At 38.2% G+C, this 23,710-nt stretch overlaps 1 protein-coding gene and 2 pseudogenes across 1 annotated transcript; all 3 read left to right on the top strand.

Moving 5' to 3' along the window:
* The first annotated feature begins 957 nt into the window (after positions 1-957).
* On the top strand, positions 958-1,924 carry LOC130071008 (ecto-ADP-ribosyltransferase 4-like). Its single transcript, XM_056235613.1, has one exon. It carries the CDS (start codon positions 1,124-1,126, stop codon positions 1,922-1,924), a length of 801 nt encoding a protein of 266 aa, XP_056091588.1. The 5' UTR covers positions 958-1,123.
* Positions 1,925-10,070: 8,146 nt separating this feature from the next.
* The window catches only part of LOC130070997 (ecto-ADP-ribosyltransferase 5-like), a 37,298-nt pseudogene continuing 23,658 nt past the window's right edge, over positions 10,071-23,710 (top strand).
* Positions 10,282-14,493, top strand: LOC130070983 (ecto-ADP-ribosyltransferase 4-like; annotated as a pseudogene).

The following is a 23,710-nucleotide window of genomic DNA, read 5'->3' as shown; positions in this document are numbered from 1 at the left end:
TTGGCTTTGGATGGTGTAAAGCAAGTGAGGACAGATGTTTGATGTATGAAAATGGTGTTTTCATACAAATAATGGCAGATTGAATTCAACTCACTTTTTTGTTAACAGAAGTGATACAGATTCAAAAGAAAACACAAAATGAATGCTGTTTCACACTTTCACATGGGTTTGCTATCTTGCTGACTTCCAGGCAGGTTTTTGAACTTAAGAGATTTCTAAGTAATGTTAAGAAATAGCTTGAATGTTTTTTGTAGCAGAAGGAATTTATTATTTTGTGTAAACTGAAAAAGAATAATCTAAACATGTTGCTAACAAGGACAAAACAAAGACCATTGTGTTGACTTGACTGAAATCAAGTCAAATGTTGTCCCAACTTTACAAATATCTGGACAAACAATTTTACACTAAGTATACCAGTATACGCTGCAACGAGATAGCATGGTACCAATATATTTTCCTAATATTAAAGTAATATATTTAGACGGTTCACAGAGGGAAATAATTATGACAGTTTTTGAAAAACATGTGTTTTACAGTGTACTGTAAATGCATCATATCTCACACACACAGACACACACACCCATAAGACATGGACATGGATGATTTGCAATATACAAAAGCCACATTCCTTTTTCTCTTAGATTGAAGAGTCGTTGTCATCTGGCTGTGAGCGACAGACCTTTCTGATCTTCTCTCGTCGTTGCTCCTGAAAAAAATAACGAAACGGTATCAGACAACAAGAATCAACAGCATTCTCAGGTACGTTTGTGGTTAAGGTCAATATAACACTTCCATCGGTGAACATCACAGGTTCTATTGATTATTCAAATAGTTTTGCCATTAGAATAAATATGAATTTTTTTACTTTTTTATGTTGGTGAACAGTATAATGTGCAAATTATGCACATATTCTTATTGCAATGATAGATTAATTTGTGAAACCCTGTTGTGTTTGTCATCGTCTGTTCTTCACTAGATCTACTAGATCATCTGAGGGACTGAATCAAGATGCTGCTGATCATTGAAGCTCTTCTTCTCATTTTAGCTGCTCTAGGACAGGTAAGCTTGTGTTCTAGTATGAATATTACAGACATGAATACTGATGATGTGATCATTATGATTCATGTTGCTGCAGGATTACAGCACTGCTGCTGTTGAAGGACAGATATTTCCATTGGATTTCGCACTGAATTCAGTTGATGATCAATATGACGGTTGTACTGTGAAAATGGCAGACCTGGTGAACACAACTTATCTAGAGAAGGAAAAATCGACCTCAGCTGAATTTAATAAGACTTGGCAAGAAGGTGAAGAGAAAGCCAAGAAAGCAGAGGATAACTTGCAACAGATTCATTCAGTCGCCATTCATGTGTACACTAACAAAGACTCTAAAGTATATAGTAATTTCACTAGTGCCACTCGTACTGACAAACAGAAATATAAAGAGGGGACATTCAAGTGGTTTTCACTTCACTTTCTGTTAACAGAAGCGATTCAGATTCTGAAGAAAACACAAAATAAATGCTATGTAACTTATCGAGGTACAAATGCTGAATTTGATGTTCAGAGCAAAGAGGTTCGTTTGAGCTCATTTTCATCCTCCTCTCTTGACCGTAAAGTAATACAGGGTTTTGGAAATAAATCTTGTTTTGAAATCTACACTTGTGAAGGTGCTAATTTGACAAAATATTCAAAGTATCCTGATGAGAAAGAGGTGCTGATTCCTCCATATGAGACGTTTAAAGTCACTGCTGTCATGAACAGATTAGATCAGCCAGATCTCTGGTGTGAGACCGTGTTTGTGTTGAAAAGCTCTGGAACAAGAAGTGACCTGAACTGTGCATTGTTTAACAGTGGAAACCATGCTACTTTCTTTAATGTTTTACTAATTTTGCAAATTGTATTTTGCATAGTGTTTACCTAATCAGTTAAAGTTACATGTTTCTCATTGTTACTGAACTTGAAGTGCTTGTCATGCTTAACCCATAAGAACCCGGACCAATTTCCCCTTATAGTAAAATTATGGGGCATATAAAACAGACTAATTGGACCACTTAAAACATGTTTCTGCCGTTGTTTTTTAAAAACAACCACTCCTTGTCAAAGATCTGTAATGTGACATATATGTCACATTGGGCGTTTATGGTGCATTTTTAATGTGACATATATGTCACATTGGGCTTTTATGATGCATTTGGAAAAAAAATAATTTGGTCAGTTTTCTTGCTAAATAACATTTTTTTTCTGTTTATTTTCTTTTCCACAACATTTTCTAAATTATTACTTTTCTGTGAAGATAAATAATAAAAAAAAAAATTTTCAGAAGTAATAGTTTTTGCATTTTATTTGCTTTGCCACATATTTCAAAACCACACAACTGTGACCATTACATTTTACAACAACTGTTTTGTAACTTCAAAAGTTAACCTTCTCAGTTATACGGTTTAATCATAAATACATTTTTAGATTATTTTTTCACAACTCGAAAATGTGCAAAATGAATAAAAATAAATAACTACCTCACACCGGAGGTCAACATGTTGAACATGCATGTAGTGCAATAACATTGCAAAATTCTACCTTTTCAGGTATACGGTTTAACCAGAAATACATTTTTTGATTATTTTTTCACAACGCGAAAATGTGCAAACTGAATAACAATAAATATGGTGTTTTGTACCATATGTTGCATAGCTGTTTTAGTTACAGGTATGCAACATATTTTCAAAATACATTTCATAAAAGGGTAAACCCTAAACCAACTTTCTTTAGTTAATGATCTGTAAGACTGGGGCTTTATTATTGCTGTTCATTGATTCAAGTCATTTTTTAGACATTTGGGTATAAAGTGTTTTAATTCTACAATATATGGTGTAAAAACATCTGAGTGCTGTCCTCTTCAGGTTGAACGGTGGCTACTGCAGTTGAATTTTCAATTTGTGGTGCCCTGTGAGGTAAGCAGGCACCAGCTAACCACACCCATGCCTACAGAGAGATGCGTCTCAGGTGCACGCCCCTCCGTCCGCTGGGCTCTGCCCACTTTTACAGCATTTTTCAAATATTGCCAGTGGGTGGAGTCAGGCTCTGATCAGGGGCTTAGTTACCCTTTAACAATGTTATTAATTTAAAAAATTTTTGTTTAAAATATGCTTTGAATTGAGCAGCAGAATATATATAATACTAAAATAATTGAATCAGCTAAATTATTTGAGCAGTTCATTAGCATTTTTCTTAATGTGACACATACGTCACATCAAAATTCCACCTACTGTTTTACTGTTAAAAGCCCGATGTGACACATATGTCACAACAACATTTGCAAAACTTGTTTTATATCAATTTGTACAAGAAACGTTTTAAAATCAAGTCAAGTGTAATCTAGGATATGTTATTAAAACATTAGAATTGTTGCATGGGTTGAAACATACCTTTAGTAACAAAAATAAGCATCTTTAAAAAGTGCTGACACTGCAACATGTGCACACAAGACAGACCACCATTTTGGAAATGTTACCATGGCAACAAAAATGCACATATTGTCACATGACTGAACCTGGATGTTCCTTATATGTCCCTTAGGGACTTCCTGGGTTGAAAGTGAGGTATAATCGTTTAAAAAAACCTTTTCCAATGATCATTAGTGTTTGTGACACCCACGTCACATCGGGTTCTTAAGGGTTAAAAAGGGACAGTTTGATAATATTTAGTAATGATGGGAGATTTTTTTTTTCTGAACTTAAAATTAATTGTTTTTCTAAATGTGTTGCTTAGTTGTTTTTTTAATATTACAATTATTTGGTCTTGTTTCATGAACACATTGTATATTTTACATCAAATGTTTGAAAATGCGCCCACTGTAAAACCTTGCTGTAAAAAAAACTGGCAAAATTCTGACAGTAACATACTATTTTCCATTAAAACTGCAATATAGCATATAAAACAATGCATTCTGGGTCGTTTTTTGAAATTTTCAAGAACCTACAGGAATATACTGTGAATTAACAGCGCTCAAAGTCGACACTCAAGGGGATGATTCACAGGGCAACTTTTTGAGCAATGTTGCAATGTTGCCGTCAACGGGCAACCACGTGAGACACAGGGCCCACGACCGATCTAAATTATCCAGATAGAAATTTTTCAATGGGAAAGTGCCCAAGCAACAATTGCTTGGCAAGATTGCCCAGCAACACCTGCTGATAACAAGCAGAATCACTGAAGGACAGAAAAACAAGAACAGAAAAAAGAGAAACACAAGAACTACAACTGACTTCCAGCCACAGCCTTAAGCCTTTTCACACTGAGTGTGAAACCAGTTTACAAACCAGTTTCTTTCATACATGTACAGAAGTTCTTGTTGAGAATTGACTGAGGTTTAGGTTGTAGATAGGGCAGTTTCTAGCCATTTTGACGCTCTAGGCCAAATCCTTATTGGCGCCCCCCAGTCAAATCTTAAAGAGCAACATTAGTATTTCTGGTATTCATTTCAGGTATTAAAAAAAAGGTGGTTAAAAAAAAAATCGTTACCTTGTCAAAGCATTGACCGAGCTCTTTGATCTAATGGTGTTGTTGAGCACTCCAAAATCAAACTTTACATGCAACAGTCAGACAGTAATTGACAGTTCTCTGATCCAGTGGCATAGGAATCATCAGATTGACAGTACTCTAGCCCAATAGTGTTGGGAGAACCAGTGGGGGGGTGGCAATCATATTTCAGGGTGGCTGTGACACCCTTTACAAACACCCCTGCTAAAGTGCCAAACATGCGCTCACTGGCGCCCTTCCAGCTGATGCGACCGCGACCGCCTTTGCCTATGCCTAAAAACAGCCCTGTTTATAGACAGAGCTGCAAGTCCTCTCTCATCCTTCACTGTCATTGCTTCTCCTTTTATCCTACCGGAGCTTCTCTGTAGGACTCGAGACCGCTATGGCGCGCAGATGACAGTTGTGATGAGGGGGGCGTGGTTTTCGCGCCGTCTGTAGTGAGAGACAAGTCAGAGAGCGCTGCGGTGAGTAAGTGGGTCAAGTGCAAATGATAAACACCTGTGTCTGATTGCAGTGATTGGCGTGGGGAGACGGATAAAAACCGCAAAGTGAGAGAATGAGGGGAGAGAGAACGGCTGGCGACTCGTGCGGGAGAAGTGTGGAAACTGTGAAAGCTGAAACCAGCGTGGAAAGAGTCTATCTGAAGCTGTGGAGGACTTTGAAGCTGAATCAGCGTGGAAAGAGTTATTATTGAAAGTGTTGTGTTGCTGTAGTTCGACTACGGTGAATGCGCTGTGTGCGCACCATTTATTATTTTGTTGGAAAATAAAACCGTAAAACCGTACGAGTCCCAGTCTCGCCGACCCTGTCTCCTTCTTCCTCCACTTATAACGCGAACCTTGTTACAACGGTCATTAACACTCACGCCATGGCCTCGCTCCGTTCCTACAGCTCTCGGCCTCGCCCTGCTTGCCATAACATGTCAGAACGTTATCCCCTAAAATTCTTATAAAGTTTATAGAATTAAATTTCCCAGCGGGCACTCGACGTGGACAACTCTACAAACAGTATCACCAGCTTCACTTTCTCTCATACGTCTACAAAAGTAACAGAGGTTAAGATGTTGATGTTTTAATAAAATGTTTGACTTGAAATCACCATTATGGCAATCAGTGTGTGCTTTAGTTTGACTCTTGACTCTTAACTTTTTGACATCAGTTTTTCTCTGACTTCTGTAACGGTTTAAAAGACACATTTATTATGTTGAAAAAGCCAAGCAAAAATAGAATAAGGAAGCAGCCTGTTCTCATCCAGTGACTAAACTTTGATCGTATGGGTGATGTTTTAAAGATTTATTTTTTTATTATTATTTTGATTTGTGTCTCTGTAGCACAATGTTCTGCAGTGTTTTATTCAGATAATATCAAGTATTTTGAAACCACATTGTACACTAAACACTTTGAACACATGCTTCTATTAAACTCACTTAGACATCAAGAATCAGTGTATGAATCTCAACAACGATGACATGCTTTATGCTGCAGTGTATTCTCGGAGCCATGGATGAGGTGTGATGCAACCAGAATGGAAAAACAATGTCTCATGCATTGAAAAAAAAATTCTCAAAATGTATTTTCTCTTTTTTATACAATAGCTTAAAAAGTAATGATTAGTTTATCAGTTTTTCACTTTTAATTAGTTTGTTGAATCTTTGGTTCAATCAAAATTGGTTCAGATCATTGGTGTCTTTAGCTTTATAACTTCTGCTTGCAGATATATTTACAATTTAGATGTGTCCAAAGGTTTGAGCAGTATCATTCTGTCCATCTACTGACTCATTTACTGCCACCCTTAATAAGACTGAACTGATGGATGTGTTTGTGTGTCCTGCAGGAATCTGGAGTAAAAGATTAACTATTCCATGATCACAATCTGCTCAACACAATATCTCTCTTGTTTTCTGCCGGTACTGACACGACAGGCACGACTCTGCGCTGAGGTCTCTATGAATGGAGTGAATATTTTCCATGATTCTCCCTCATATGATCAGCTGTGACGTTCACTTCCAAGAATACTTTTTCAAGAAGGTTGGTCCTGCTTGGTATATGATATATTTTGTTGTTTTTAAGTGATGTTCACCAATTACTCTGATCTACCTATTAGCTTGCCGTATAGAAGTAATTTTAACTGCTAATATGCTTATGGCTTATTCTCTATTTTGAGGGACCCAGTTGACAGGGAACATTCTCATAACTTTGGCTAACGTTCTGGCAAGGTGCTCTCAAAGTTATGAAGAAACATACTTCCAGTAAAGTTATTAGAACGTTTGTTCAGTGTTATCTGGTCTTCAATAATGTTCTCAAAAGGTTAGCACAAAAAAACTTTATTGATACATTGTTTGTAGAAGGTTTTTAAAATGTTCCTCATAATGTTTGGAGAAAATGTTCTTAGAACAACATTCTTTAAACACCCCTTAAACATTTAGAATGACAACTAACGAATAAGCCTGTGTGTGCTATTTCTCTGAATTTCAAATGGTTGCCTATTCACTTCACTTTCTGTTAACAGCTGCAATATGAAGATAAACCAAACAGCATGCTATGATGGAATATATCGAGGTACAAATGTTAAGGCATTTGATAAGAATGTTCTGAACACAGAGATTCGTTTTAGAAATCTACACTTGTGAGGGTGCTAATTAGAAAACATATTCTAAGTATCCTGATGCGAAATATGTGCTGATTCCTCAATATGAGACGTTCCCTGCTGAAAAAGCCAGCATAAACCAGGTCTTGCCATAAGGTCAGGTCAAACCATGGTCTTGCTGGTTTGAGAGGGAGTAGACCAGCTGTCTGTATGCAAGCAGTGTTTTGGGGGCAAGCATTGTTTTTGCTCTCATATTTCTATATTTAACAAATTAATGATGTAAAGGAAAAACAATATGAGGTTAAAACATGTGGTTATTGATTTATATGATTGTAACTTAATTTATTTTGCCCCCGCTTCAGAACTGAAAATGTTAATTGTGTTAGTAATGATTACATTAATCAATGTCACTGGTAAACTGGTAAAACGTTTCAAAGCATCAAAAATCAAATCTCCTGTTTCAAAAGATCTGTACACAAATCAGTTCCAAAATCAATTAAAAAGAGCTTGTGTACATTACAAACCAAAAACATATAGAGATATGAAAACCAAGGAAAATGCCTAATATAAGCATAATCATAAGCAGTTTGTTTAATAACAGGTATTATGAGCTCTTTCAATTGAACAGTTTTTAACAATTTGAAAATGAAATTTCAAAACTGAACGTTGTTGTTTTTAAAGACTTTCATACTCATTGGACACTCACATGTGTCAAAATCCAGCAGTGTGTCACTGATTCCAAAACGTGCATATTGTTACGGGTGGTGTTGGCAGAAGAAGAAGGTGAGGCACAAAGGTTCCAATACCAATTACTTTTACTTCCAATAACTTTCGGTAACGGGTACTGGCAGGATAACACAACACACACTTTACATAAACGAGAACGGACCGAACACAAACGAGGAGCGGGAAAACTGGAACACAGGACTGAACCAAAACCACTAAGCAGGGGGAAACACAGGACACACATGTAACACATATAAGTTATGTCAATGCAGTCCGGAGCATGAAATATTATCGAAAATAGTGATAGCATGCATTTCCAAAAATTGCTGAAAGATAATTAATTTAACCAAAGTCAATGGCCAAGTGCCCAACTAAAGGGCTTCAACAACCTTTGTACATATGAAAGAAATAAAGCCAAACTGTTTTGTAATAAGTGAATATGGTAATGCTGTTTTTGGAATTGTTCAGTCATCCTCTGGTGAGATCATTGATTTTATTTGCAGATGATTTCATCGGCTGTCTGGCTGTGAGTCAGTTGTAGTTGTGTTTCTGCTCATCTCTTCTCTTTTTTCTGTTCTTGTTGTTCCTCTTATCTTCAGTGATTCTGCTTTTTAACAGCAGGTGTCTATTGCTCAATCATCACTTGCAGAGTGAATCTACTTTATATCACTAACTGCAACATTGCTTCAGTCGTACTTTTACTCTCTATAGATTGGGACCATATATGAAAACTAAGCAGCATAACCAGCAACATGTGTTTTTTATTATTAAATAATTTATTAAAATAAATGTGGAAAATGGTCTTTGTCTTTATTTAACCACGAACACACACTAAGAAACAGGATATGTAACACATAAGCAAGTTTTGTTGTGGACTTGCATACTAGCACTCAAACGACAACACATGCTGGTCCACCAGCATCCCAAGCTGGTCCCAGCATGCAAAACATATGTTATGCTGGTCCACCAACACCAGAATGCCATGCTGGTCCCAGCATGCAAAACATACCTTACACTGGTGTAAGTACAACCCATCAGGCCAAAAAAGCAGTTGTTTAAACCACTTTAATGCAGTAATTTGTCCATCAATACAGACGTGCAACTGATGAAAAAAGCAACTTAAAAAAAGACTAGGGTCAAGAGCCAAACTAATGCAAACACCGATCACCATAATGGTGACACAATGTTAATTCTCAATAAGAACTGCTGTAGATGTCTGACAGAAATAAAGTCAATCTGGTTAGTAATAAGTGAAGCTGGTAATGCTGTTTGTGGAGTTATTTAATCCTCCTCTGCTGAGATCCTCAGAGATTTAATGTCTTTTTATTTTCAGTTGATTTCATCTAAGGCTGTGGCTGAAGAAAGTTGTAGTTCTTGTGTTTCTGCTCGTCTCTTTTTCTGTTCTCTTTCCTTCAGTGATTATGCTTGTTAAAAGGCTTAGTAAGGCTGAGATGACTCCATATTTAATATACACAGATTGTGTGGCTCAGATAAGGTCCAGTTCTGGTTTATTTATTTGCTCTTGGCTGACTGTGGCATTGCTATGGCCTGCTTGTGGCCCAAATCTGGCAAACAAGAGTGAGCCACCGAAGGGCCGTCATTCCATGCTGCACGTGGGCCAGATCATCTTTCCACATGTGCCAGATCTGGGACATCAAAATGTTGCTACGTGGGTTCTGACCTGTAAAAAATCATAATCATTCACTGTTTGTTCGTTGGCCAGAAGAGAACTGGCCCCCAACGGAGTTAAGGGTTAAGGTTTTTTTCTCCATTCTGTCACCTGATGGAGTTTTGGTTCCTTGCCACTTTCGCCTTTGGGTTTAGACATGCTTAGTTGGGGAAATTTTACATTCAACAATATTATTGAACTGACCTGGACAATTATATCACTGTTTTCTCCAGAGCAATATATAAATGAACTAAATTAATAACTTTTTTTACAACAGAAATGAACCATCATTGAACTTACTTAATAAGTTCAACTATGACGCTATTTTCTTCTAGATCTGCTGTACAGCCAAATGAAACTTTGTTGCAATCTTTATTGAAGACAATCTGTATTGAAGAAAGCTGAGAGAAAAAGACATTTTCAGAGAGAATTAAAAAGTGGAACTTTTTTCAATAAAAGTGAGTGCAGCAAGGATGTTCAGTATTCTTTGTTTATTCATTATAGACTCATTATTAATACTGATATTTTATCGGGGTTTTTTTACGGATTACAGATGCATGGGAGTGTCAAGTAAAATGAAAAGGAGAATTCTTGAGATTGCTCTGCAGTATGTTCAATGTTGTCATTGTCCTGGAAGAGGAGGTTGTGATGGAAAACGTGGGAGACTTTACAGATGTATTCATTGTCCGTTTTGGCTTGTTGTATTCACTAAACTTGGAGAACAATACAGAGTTAAAATACATATAGATTTGAGTTCATTCAGAAGGTCTTCTTTGTCATTAGGACCAAGAGCACCAGAAGAGTATAAAATCTGAGGACCAAGTTATTGCAAATGTAAGTAGAATTTCACTGAACACTTTTGAGGGAAATTTATTAATACGGTTTTCTAAAATGCAGTTTGTTTTTATGAGTGGTTTCAGGTTTAAGATTGGCTTGGTCACTACTGGTGACCCCCGGGGTTCAATTTTAGGGCCCTTACTTTTTAGCATTTATATCTTTCAGCTTGGACTGCTCTTAAGATCACTTGGGCATTTGTATCACTTTTATGCAGATAATACTCAGATTTATATTCACTGGTATAGCCTGGTCACAACGTGGATGTTTCTTTTCTCTCACATTGTATTTATGAGATATAAATACGGATGACTTAAAACTTTTTGTGTCTTAATATTGATAAGACAGAGGTCTTGCTTATTGGCTTCGTAAAGCTGGTTTTGGAGTTCCAAACTAAATAAAAAAATGTAGGAGTTATATTTGATTCGAGTATGTCTTTTGACCCACATGTGCAATATACTGTTAAGAATTCATTTTTTCATCTCTGAAATATTGCTAGACTACGACCTATGCTATCATTGTCTGTGACTGAAAGGCTTATCAATATTTTTGTATTATCCTGCATTGACTACTGCAATGCCCTTCTTGCTGGGGTTCCTAAAACTACACTCAACAAATTGCAATATGTGCAAAATTCTGCTGCTAGGATCCTGACTGGAGTCAAAAGAAGTGAACACATCACTCCAATACCGAAGCCCTTGCACTGGCTCCCGGTCAGGTTCCGTGTTGATTTTAAAATCCTTATGCTCAGGCACTGCATGCCTGGGCCCTCAGTGTCTGTCTGCGCTTTTAACTGTATATATTCCCAAGAGTCGTTTGCGCTCCTCTCCAGCTCGTCTTTTGGCTGTTTCACACACTCACACACACGCACGCACACACACACACACACACACACACACTTGCGGTCTGTAGGGGACAGGCCTTTCTTGTCCTATGCTCTTAGATTATGGAACGCACTTCCTTCTCATATTAAGGTTGTACAAAAAAAAAAAAAATCCAACCTAAAAACTCACTTTTTTAGGTTAGCTTTATCCTAATTGTTTTAATTATTTAAGTGTGTTCTTTTGTTTTTTTGTATGCTTTGTATTTCTATCTGTGTATTTTTTATTTTTATTGTGTAAAGTGCATTGAGAAGCTACTTTATAGGCGCTATATAAAATAAAGTTTATTATTATTATTATTATCAACAATACACCTGAACACACCTCTCTTTCAGACCAGCACGCCCATAGGCAAACAGATGGGTGAAAATGCATTTTCTATTCAAACAATGTGCCGCAGGATGTAAAAATGATAACTGCGTCAGGCTGAAACTTGTGTTGCACCTCCATGTGTATGGGCCCAATGGAATGGACCTCATACAGGTTGAAGTGAAGCCCTGAGTGAACCTCTGCAGTGTGATTATAGCATCATCTACTGGTCACTGTCTGAAATTCTAATTTAACTTTACCCTATACACATGATTCATTCCGATATATTCCTAGGGATTTGTGCAGGAGATTGTCCAATCTTCACCAAAATGGGCTCAGATCATTGGTGTTTTTGTACCATATTTGCTGAATAATTATAAAAAATTCTGTTGTGCTACGGTTTCAAACCTGTCCCGTGTGATGCCAGATGAGATACAGTAGATGCATCAAAGTCACACTTCAGCTATTATATCTCAGAAACACACACAGGCACACATGCACACACATATCTTGGGTTTCCATATTTTATGGGAACATTCCATAGATATAATGATTTTTATACCGTACACACTCTATGATATCCCCTAACCCTAACAATTACAGATTTTTTTTTGCATTTTTATATCATTTAGTATGATTTATAAGCTGTTTCCGTCAAGGTGACCAAAATGGGAATAGACCACACACACACACACACACACGTCTGTCTGTGAGCAACTGACTTTTTTGCCTTATGTTCTTTGTCCTCTCTTCATACTGGTCCTCAACATGTCACATCTTGTCAAGAAGGTAAAAAGAATGACAAGATATCAGCTAAATCTTACAGTGAATCATTCCGTCACCATTTATGTATACACTGAAATTAAAGTCTATAGTGATTTCTTTTTTTTTAAAGGCATCCAAATAGTTTTCAATGAAACTTTTTCAGATTCAGAAGAAAACACAAAATGAATGCTGTCAACTTATTGAGGTAGTAAACTTGAATTTGATGAGTGTTTTGAACAAAGAGGTTGGCTTAGGTTCTGTTGCATAATTCAAGTTTCTTTGGAACTGTATCTTGTCCTGAAATCCACACTTGTATAGCTGCTGAAATATGTAATCTTTTTGTATAACTTTTCTTAACAGTTTTATAGGAGTTTGCCTTCTGTCTACTTGCCAGGCAGGTTTTCTGAAATTAAGAGATTCCTTGGAATGCTCAGAGATCAGATAAGCAAAACTATATGCATTATATGACGACAGAGATTATTTGCAATATAAAAAGCCATGTTGTGCTGTGTCATTGTGCCGCTGCTGTCTGACTGTGAGCAAATGACTTTTCGGATATGAAAGCTTCAGCATAAAGTTCTGCCAGGAAGACTTAATTATTACGTCACTTATTACCTTCACATCTATCCAATCACGTCCTTATACTCGCTGTATAAAAGATTGGTACTTACACACGTTTGAGTTCGCAGATGCTGTCGCGACAACTACCTCCATCCTCCCCACCACCACCAGGATGGTCCCGTCCATAACTCCCAAGGGGGTCTGCTGCGCCCCTGCCTTCATCTTCAGGCAGGAAATGCAGATCCGCTACCCTCGGATCATGAACTACGGACGGGGCCTACGCCAAAGAACTTTATAAATAATTGCTTGCTGGGCTGTCAATAAATGTATGCTTTGTTATATCATTATATCTCCCGAGTCTTTCTGGTAGAACTTCACTTCTCATCGTTCCTCCTGAAAAATAACGAAAATAAAACATTATCTGACAAAAAAAAGACAACAGTATTTTCAGGTAAGTTTTGGGATAAAGTAAAAGGTCAAAATATCAGTGAACATCACAGGCTTAAGAAATTATTTCAAACAGTTCTGCCACTTTCATGAATTTATAACTGTCTTATGTGAGCACAGTTTAATTGTACATTCTATTGCAGTGATAGATTTAGTATTTGTGAGACACTGTTGTGTTTCTGGATGTCTTTCATCATCTGTTCTTCACTAGATCTTCTGGATCATCTGAGGGATTTGACTGAATCAAGATGCTGCTGATCATTGAAGCTCTTCTTCTCATTTTAGCTGCTCTAGGACAGGTAAGCTTGTGTTCTAGTATGAATATTACAGACATGAATACTGATGATGTGATCATTATGATTCATGTTGCTGCAGGATCACAGCGCTGCTGCTGCTGCTGAAGGAAAGATATATCCATTGGATTTCGCTCTGAATTCAGTTGATGATCAATATGACGGTTGTACTGTGAAAATGGCAGACCTGGTGAACACAACTTATCTAGAGAAGGAAAAATCGACCTCAGCTGAATTTTATAAGACTTGGCAAGAAGGTGAAGAGAAAGCCAAGAAAGCAGAGGATAACTTGCAACAGATTCATTCAGTCGCCATTCATGTGTACACTAACAAAGACTCTAAAGTATATAGTAATTTCACTAGTGCCACTCGTACTGACAAACAGAAATATAAAGACAAGACATTCAAATGGTTTTCACTTTACTTTCTGTTAACAGAAGCGATACAGATTCTGAAGAAAACACAAAATAAATGTTATGTAACTTATCGAGGCACAAATGCTGAATTTGATGTTCAGAGCAAAGAGGTTCGTTTGAGCTCATTTTCATCCTCCTCTCTTGATCGTAAAGTAATACAGGGTTTTGGAAATGTATCTTGTTTTGAAATCTACACTTGTGAAGGTGCTAATTTGACAAAATATTCAAAGTATCCTGATGAGAAAGAGGTGCTGATTCCTCCATATGAGAAGTTTAAAGTCACTGCTGTCAAAAACAGAACAGATCAGCCAGATCTCTGGTGTGAGACTGTGTTTGTGTTGAACAGCACGGGAACAAGAAGTGAACTGAACTGTGAATTGTTTAACAGTGGAAACCATGCTGCTTTCTTTAACGTTTTACTAATTTTGCAGATTGTATTTTGTGGTTACCTGGTAACGAATTAACAGTGTAGTTAAAAACTCTAAACAACTGCACTAATTATGCAAGATAGAAAGCAATGTATTGACAATTTAACATTGATTGACTATTGATTTATAGGCTATATTGAATTTAAAATGTTGATACTGGTCAATATGGATGCACATCCCTCAGTAAATAATAGCCTAACCATAAATCAAGAATTGCTTCAACATGCATAATAAAAAATTCTCAGGCTGTACCAAGAGAACCAAAGTTAATCCCAAAAGCCAAAGCTCAGGGTTATAATTTATTATTTTCTTCTTATTTATGTTTACGTTAATATTCACTTGTTATCTTAACATTCTATAGAAAATACTCTATTCAATAAATATTGTTTGTTTGAACCTCATTCTGTTCTATATTGTTGTACTTATTATTTGACTGTTTTGTTTAAAGGAGGGAGGATTGTATTGGGAGCACTGAAGTGTCAGGTGTGGCTGTGTGGCAATGGCAAATGGTTTACATAGCTCACGGCGTCACAGGTCAGGTAGAGGGCCCCTTAGCAGAATTTTGGGGGTGCCCTTTTTTCAGGTCAGAGCAACTGCCCCTCAAAATTCCTGTGCACGTCCCTGAACTTGTAGATTTTACATGTTTCTCGTTGTTTCTGAACTTTGTATTTCTTGTCATGCCTAAATCTAAACATTTTGATACTATGTAATGATGGAAAAAAAAAAAAAGCTTTTCTAAATGAATCGAATCTTTTTTTTCTCAATTTGTGTAAATCTACTTTGGGTTCAACAAATTATTTTTATATTAATTTTGCACATGGTCATTGTATATTTTGTTTGAATGTTTAAAACATCTTCTAATCTAATAAATAAAAAACAAGACAAATTAAAATATTGTGTCAAAAGCCATTGTTTTATATCAGTAGTAAACAAACTCACAAAAAACCTTAAAGTCAGCAAAAACAATGCAGGTAAATAGATGAACACACACAACCCAGAAACAAACAGACAGGATTTAAAGCAGCACTATGCAGGATTTCCGTTTTTGTCAAACAGTGACCCCTAGAGTCGCTGTGGAGTACTTTTACTGTCGTAAATAGCACTCACGCAGAGATGGCTCTGCACTCACAACCCAGTCTCACGGCAATTCGTGATATGGCCACGTAATTTAATCTATTGATTCGTGACACGGGCACGTTTATTTCGTTATTTTCGTGATATCAGCACGTTTTTTTAAACTAATGTATTTCAATGGGAAACATCTTTCGTAATCACAGCACGATTCTTTCGGCCTGTCAGGCTGTAGCAGAGAAGCTGTTTAATCAACATTTATTCACGAGATCTTATCATGGTTTATGTATTTCTTTTAATGTTATTTTTTCGGTCTTATTGCCAGGGAAGCTGGATTGCTTTGCTGTTTATTGATATTTTAAAATTATATCAGAGAATGTCTAATATGGGCTTTGATTATATTTTATCAGTAGGAAATCGCGCTGAAGCAGGCTCATTCCGAACACATCGCGATATTTGGCATTAGTTCACGTGTGCCGGATGTTGGTAAGTAGTCGTAAATACGCTGTCCTAATAATGTTTGATATAGGCTAATGTATTTTCTGTTTGTCGATATTAATCAGATTAGATCACGTTCAGTCACTGCATTATATCTGTCATCTCCACGGAGGCTTTGCGTTTCATTGCTTTCTAATTCAAAACAGGGTGATTAAACACTGTCTGTCACGTTATGTTATAGGCCTAGAACTTCAATCAGTTAATCATATACATATCAGGTTTAAAGTAGTACAATTAGTACATAATAGTACATATCATTTGTATAAATATAAATATACTTGACTTGATATAATTTGTAGTAGAAGCACAGTAAAAACAACACTTACCATGCTTTTACTATAGTAACATTAGTTTTACTGTGATACAGTACTTATTGTAAATGCACAGTAACCACAACACTTACCATGCTTTTAATGTTTAATAATGTAACATCCTATATTTGTAAGTTGAATCAGTACTTTTTCCTTGAAATAATTCTATATATTATAAATAATGATATTTTCTTTTCTCTTTCTTCAGCTGAAAAGACCAAAAGGGCCTTTCGAACTCAGTCAGCTCATTATTGTTTGAGGACAAGTAAACCGAGGAGACGGACAGCTGCAAAGGCAAATATTCGCAATGGTATGTGTTGGTTTTAAACCTAAATCAAACATTTTATAAAAGCATTTGTTGTTTCTTAAACCTTTTCTTACAAAACCCATAGCCCAATCAGTATGAACATAGTCTCAAAGTCTTAATAATTCACAAGATTTAACAAGTTGTCAAATTCGTACGATACGCGTACATATTTGTATAGTATACTCGTACAAAAACCTGCAGCTTTTACTCCTAGTGCTGTCATTGGCTACTGCCTCGATTCCTGTACATATTTATCGCGATATTTGTAATTCAGTTGCGCCCCTTCTTGAAAAGTAGTCGGATGTCCCACACACTGTCAGAAAGTTTATATTAATTGCATTGTATTCATTAAAATTATTACAAATTGGTCCCTGTCTGTTCATGTTCCAATGATACATGATTTCTCTTCACACCTCATGACCTTCCTCTGTTTGCAAGAGTGGAAAAGCTACTTTGACTTGTCACATGACATCATATATTCGATTATTTTGTAGTAATCAGATCAGTTACACTGCTGATAACTGTCCCATTTGCATGTAAATCATGTTATTTTTAAAAGGGTTCATATGATTATTGCTTGCTATTAAAGACATACTTTTATTCATAGGAATGCCCACATATCAGTGAATTTATTACATAAAAATGCTTTTAACATTTAATTATGCAACACTCTTTACAGAAATAAATCCTACAGTTATATATAAACTGACTACTTGCATGTAATGTATTAAAATTACCTTGCTTTCTCTTTTGCAGGATTACTTAGTCCTTTTTTTAAAGCTCTACAATATCAAACTCAGCAGCAGAGCCAACCCTCACAAGAGCTGAAACGGCAGAAACGGCAAAGAAACGGCAGTGAATCATGCCGTGATCAGCCCTTCCCAGGTAAAGTTTCTACAATATTTCAATCAGTATTTAACTCATCAAATGTTCTCTCCTGAATCGTATGGTAGATTAACTTATTCTTAATTTATGTTTCAAGAACAATAGTAATTGCACATGGAGTAAGTAGACTTTCTTGTTTTACAGCAGAGAAGGAAGACCTGTCCTTATATCGTGACAAGCTAATCGAATAAGTCCTTTGTTTCGGGTGAAGAAGAAACATCTGGTGCCCAAAGAAGAGAGAAAAGGTGCGCGAGTCCACTGGTATGTCTTGTATTGAAACAATGCTGTAATATGTAGTACATAATTTGATGTTGACAATTTTACATTGTACAGGTTATCACTTGGTTTTTGACCAAGTGAAGCTTTTGAAACAAGTTGACAGAAGAGTATGTTGTCTTGAAAGAAATCAAGCATCACTTGCAAAGGCTCAAAAGAGACCATGCCATTCTAAAAGATCTTTTAAAATAGGTTCCTGTTGATATGTGTAAAACTGTTTTTGTTCAGTACTTAGCTTATATTATGTGCTGATATATATATATATATATATATATATATATATATATAATACTGCAATGTGTATATTATATAATGTACTGACTGCTGCTTTGTAAATGTAAATAAGGAACAGGCAACTCTGGCCCTCTTGCATTCTCCTTTTTGAGGTGGGGAGTTTATCTCCAACCCTAATTGAGCACACCTGACATTTTTAACCAAAGTCTTCAGGTTTACTTGTAGACAATAGGCAAGTGGGTTAAAGGTTGGAGCTAAGTCTGCAGCACAGTGGACGCTGAGGGCCAGAGTAGCCCATCACTGCTGTAAATAACACAGAATTTAAGCTGACCTGACTGTCCATTACACAACTTCATTTGAATTGTTTGTGTTTTTTTTGTTTTACTTTCAGACCAGGACTGGAGAACGCCTGACGATGGGATGTTGAGACTTCTTCCTCTGGTTGAGAAAGATCTACACCACATCAGTGATCACATCTTCTGTTCATCTGTTGTACTTTAGGGTACAACTGAACAAACTGTTTCGACGAGGAAGAAGAACATGAACACGATAGAGACATAGATGACAGGATAGATGACATGATAGATGACATGATGGCGCCAGTATGCACGGCAAGCCGTCTGTCTCTGTCCCGTTTGCTTAGTTTGATATTTGCTATCGCCCTATTTATTTCTACACACTGTCAAGATGTCTCTGCTCTGCTCGTTTATGATCGCGACACACTTTTCAGCATTAGATTATCTGCTGATATATTGTCTGAAAGACATGATTTGGGAGACCGCTGGGACTCGAGGCTTCCTCCTTTGCTGTCGGATATACCCGAGGACCTGCGCCGTTTACCTGTGGCTCTTCCCCGTAAGAAACGTTACAGGCGACGGGGAAAACGCGGAGGTGTGCTGGTCAGATTCAAGGCTTACCTGGCGTCCACCTGTGTGACGTGTCCTGATGGGCGCTACGTTCCTGCTGCCGGGCGCTTGCCGGGGATGAGAGATCGCTGGCTCCGTCCCGTTTTTCCTGGCTCATGGATTATTTCCGAGGCTCATCTGCTGACGGTTCCATCTTCTCCCAAGTGGGCTCGGATTAACCGAGCTGGTGTGGTTTTTTCGAATCTGCGCCCGTTAGATCGTGCGCCACCCCAAGCCAGCGAGGAGCAAACTCTTCGTCTGGCTTTGTTTAATGCTAGATCGCTAGCTAACAAGACTTTTCTCCTCAATGACTTCTTCACTTCTCGGGAGCTTGATTTTATGTTCTTAACAGAAACCTGGCTTCATGATGGTGAGCTCACGTCTTTTTCAGAACTTCTTCCTCCCCAATGTGGATTCCTCAGCTCTCCTCGGATCACAGGTAGAGGTGGAGGACTAGCCTCTGTGTTTAAATGTACCTTTCAGTGTCGGGAGATTCCGTTTGACAGTTGCTCTAGCTTTGAGCTGCAGCTGTTTGAGACTAATCTTCCTGCGATCATACTATGTGCGGTGGTTTATAGACCTCCTAAGTTTAACAAGGATTTTATTCAGAATTTTGCTGACTTTGTGGCTGGGATTGCATTGAAATATGACCATTTTATAATTGTTGGTGATTTTAATATACATGTGTGTTGCGAATCCAGACCTTTGTCTAAGGATTTTCTTAATCTAATTGATTCTTTTAATCTTGTGCAGTCTGTCACTGGCCCGACAACTGAAAAAGGTCATACTCTGGACCTTGTGCTGTCTTATGGCTTAGATGTGGCCATTAGTGAAATTTGTGACACTTGTATGTCGGATCATCTGCCTGTTGTATTTACTGTAGTTGGCCCCTGTTCGGACACTTTGCCTGTTGTGCCCGCACGCAGTGTGCGTGCAATTAACCCTTTAACTGCCTCACAGTTTTCTGCTGCCTTTAAAGACTCAGTACTGTACAATCTTGAAGATTGTAATCTCAATGTGGATGAACACACTAATCTCTTTAATTCTATTTGTATTGATATACTTGACTTTGTTGCTCCACTAAGGGTTAAACGCACTAAAGCACTAACAGAACCTTGGTTAAATGACCATACCCGATCTCTCAGGCGTGCCTGCAGAATAGCTGAGAGAAAGTGGAAAAAGGACAAACTCCAAGTTTCATTTCAAATTTTAAAGGACACATTACATAAATACCAGGGAGCGGTTAAATCTGCTAAAACTCAGTTTTTATCTCTCCTGGTTGCAAATAATACACAGAGGCCTCAGGTTCTTTTTAAAGTGTTTAATTCTCTTGTTCACCCGTGTGAAACTGTCTGTGCTGTGCCATCCACATTGTTGTGTGAAAACTTTCTGATATACTTCATAGATAAAATTTCTGGCCTGAGCTTTTCATCCCCTACTTCTACCAGTGACCCCTCTGTTCACACAGTATGCCCAGCTGTCTTCCAGCAGTTTGAGCCAGTTACGCTGCATGGTCTCTCTGACGTAGTTAAGCAACTTCGTCCGGCAAACTGTCTGCTGGACAGTATCCCTGCTCGCTTATTCAAAGATGTTTTTAACACTGTTGGGCCTAGTATTATATCTATGATTAATGCTTCTCTCTGCTCAGGGGTTGTTCCAGCTGTTTTTAAACATGCTGTTGTGCAACCACTTTTAAAAAAGAAAAATTTGGATCCTTCAGTTTTGTCTAATTTTAGACCCATTTCTAAACTTCCATTTTTATCTAAAGTTTTGGAGAAGGTAGTTTTTAATCAACTTCAATCATTTTTAGATGAATTTAGTATTTACGAAAAATTCCAGTCTGGTTTTAAACCCCGCCACAGTACCGAAACTGCCCTTCTAAGAGTTTATAACGATCTTCTCTTAGCAGTCGATTCAGGAAAATCTGCTGTTTTAGTGCTCTTAGACTTGAGCTCTGCCTTTGACACCGTCAACCACTCTATCCTCTTATCCCGGCTCAAACAAAGTGTTGGCATTACGGGCTTAGCCCTTAAATGGTTTGAATCATATCTGGCAGATAGGAGTTTTGCTGTCCACCTTGGCAATTGCTCTTCATCGGTTGCTCCTCTTTCTTGTGGGGTCCCCCAAGGTTCCATTTTGGGACCTATGCTCTTCTCTTTGTATATGCTGCCATTAGGGTCCATTTTTAAAAAACATAACATTTCTTTCCACTGCTTTGCTGATGATGTTCAAATTTATTTGCCTGTAAAAAACAATGAGAAGGATAATATTCAGCCTTTGCTGAACTGCTTGAGTGAACTAAAAATTTGGTTGAATCAGAACTTTCTCTCTCTAAATGATAATAAGACTGAAATTGTTGTGTTTGGTCGTGCGGTACATTATAATGTCTGTGTAGATGCTCTTGGTATTTTAGGATCACATGTTCGACCTTTTACCAAGAATCTGGGTGTGATTTTTGATAATGCTTTTAAATTTGATAAACAGATTAGTTCAGTTGTTAAAACCAGTTTTTTTCAGCTGAGGCTTCTGGCGAAGGTCAAGCAATACCTGCTACGCAAAGACTTTGAAAGAGTCATACATGCTTTTATTATGTCCCGTTTAGACTACTGTAATTCTTTGTATGTTGGATTGGAGCAGTCATCCCTTCGTCGGTTACAGTTAGTCCAGAACGCAGCAGCTAGACTTCTAACCGGGACTAAAAAGCGCGACCATATTTCACCAGTCTTAGCCACGCTGCACTGGCTTCCTGTTTGTTTCAGGATTGAATTTAAAATTGTACTAATGGTTTTTAAAATTTTAAATGGGTTGTCACCGTCTTATTTAACGGAGCTCTTACATTTCCATACACCTGTCAGAGCACTGAGGTCTTGTGATCAGTTGCTCCTCGATGTGCCCAGATCTAGGTTGAAGAATAAAGGTGACAGAGCCTTTGCAGTGGCTGCTCCACACCTCTGGAATAGTTTACCTATTCATGTAAGGAAAGCTCGGACCATTGTAACATTCAAGTCCTTGCTTAAGACCCATTATTATGCCTTGGCTTTCAAATCAAGTTGAGCTTTGATATCTTGACCTATTGTTGCTTAGTTTTATTGTATATTGTGTACTGTTTGTGTATTTTTATTTTAGTTTATTTTTATCTTGAATTTTGTTAAGCACTTTGGTCAATCATGGTTGTTCTTAAACGTGCTATATAAATAAACTTGAACTTGAACTTGAACATGTACAGGGAAGAGCAAGAAACCAGTTTAGCTGTGATAATGAATCATTATTTTTCAACACAATATCAAATCTGTTTTCTGTATCATAGGTGACTGGATAGGATTCTCTGACACTCATTTGTGTGGGTTCAGCAGCTGTGAATGGATTAACGTTAATGTATTTTTGAAGACACATTTTTATTTATCTTGAATCTCATTGGTCTTTATGCTACTTTATCAACTTTATGCTGTGTCCTCCAATAAAGTGTTGTTTAATAAAGTATCGTGAATATTCTGTATTTAAAGTGGTGTTTGGTACAGTAAAACAGAATTTTATTTGAGAAATTTTAATTTCTTATTTCTTTAGTTTAATTATTTTAAAACAACTACATATAATTAATTACCATGATTCTTTTATTTAGGACATACAAATTTAGATCTTGTTAATGATATTTGGGACAATGCAACTGTCACGATGCGTGGTGAGGAATAATCCGTGGATTCAAGTGCAGAGTGAAAAGTATTTAATAAAGACCGAAACATAAAATAAACAAATCAACAAAAGAACACAACAACGTACAAACTCAATCCAGAACAAACTAGGCAGGGCAGGAACAGGCACAGAACTCAACACGACGAACACGCGTAACAAATACAACGAACGAGCACAGGACAGCAAACACAGGAAGACTAAATAGGGAGGCAAACAAGGAGGGTAACGAGACAGACAGGTGGAGCAAATAAACCAATAATCAGATAACAAGAGGGAGGGGTCAAACAATGACGAGAGCACATGGCTCAACATAACAAACACCCATGTGCAACACAAGACCGGACAGACATGTGACATAACCCCCTCCCTACGGAGCGGCTACCAGACGCTCCATCAGGCCAAGGCGGGAGAGTAAGGAAACATCAGGGCGGGACGGGAGGGACAGACCAAGGGGGGAACGGGAGGGACAGACCAGGGAAAAACAGAGTTCATCGGGCGGCCAGGGCGAAACAGAGTTCATCGGGCGGCCAGGGCGGTGAAGACCCCTCGGGCGGCCAGGGCGAAACAGAGTTCATCGGGCGGCCAGGGCGGTGAAGACCCCTCGGGCGGCCAGGGCGGTGAAGACCCCTCGGGCGGCCAGGGCGGTGAAGACCCCTCGGGCGGCCAGGGCGGTGAAGACCCCTCGGGCGGCCAGGGCGGTGAAGACCCCTCGGGCGGCCAGGGCGGTGAAGACCCCTCGGGCGGCCAGGGCGGTGAAGACCCCTCGGGCGGCCAGGGCGGTGAAGACCCCTCGGGCGGCCAGGGCGGTGAAGACCCCTCGGGCGGCCAGGGCGGTGAAGACCACTCGGGCGGCCATGGCGGTGAGAACCCTTCGGGCGGCCATGGTGGTGACTCCGGCTCAGGAACAGCGGATACCGGCTCAGGAACAATGGACACCGGCTCAGGAACAACAGACACCGGCTCAGGAACAACAGACACCGGCTCAGGAACAGCGGACACCGGCTCAGGAACAACGGACACCGGCTCAGGAACAACGGACACCGGCTCAGGAACAACGGACACCGGCTCAGGAACAA

This window comes from Rhinichthys klamathensis, unplaced genomic scaffold (genome assembly GCF_029890125.1).
Source record: "Rhinichthys klamathensis goyatoka isolate OS25496 unplaced genomic scaffold, OSU_Roscu_1.1 h1tg000423l_1, whole genome shotgun sequence".
NCBI lineage: Eukaryota > Metazoa > Chordata > Actinopteri > Cypriniformes > Leuciscidae > Rhinichthys > Rhinichthys klamathensis.
This window is presented reverse-complemented; position numbering and strand designations above follow the sequence as displayed.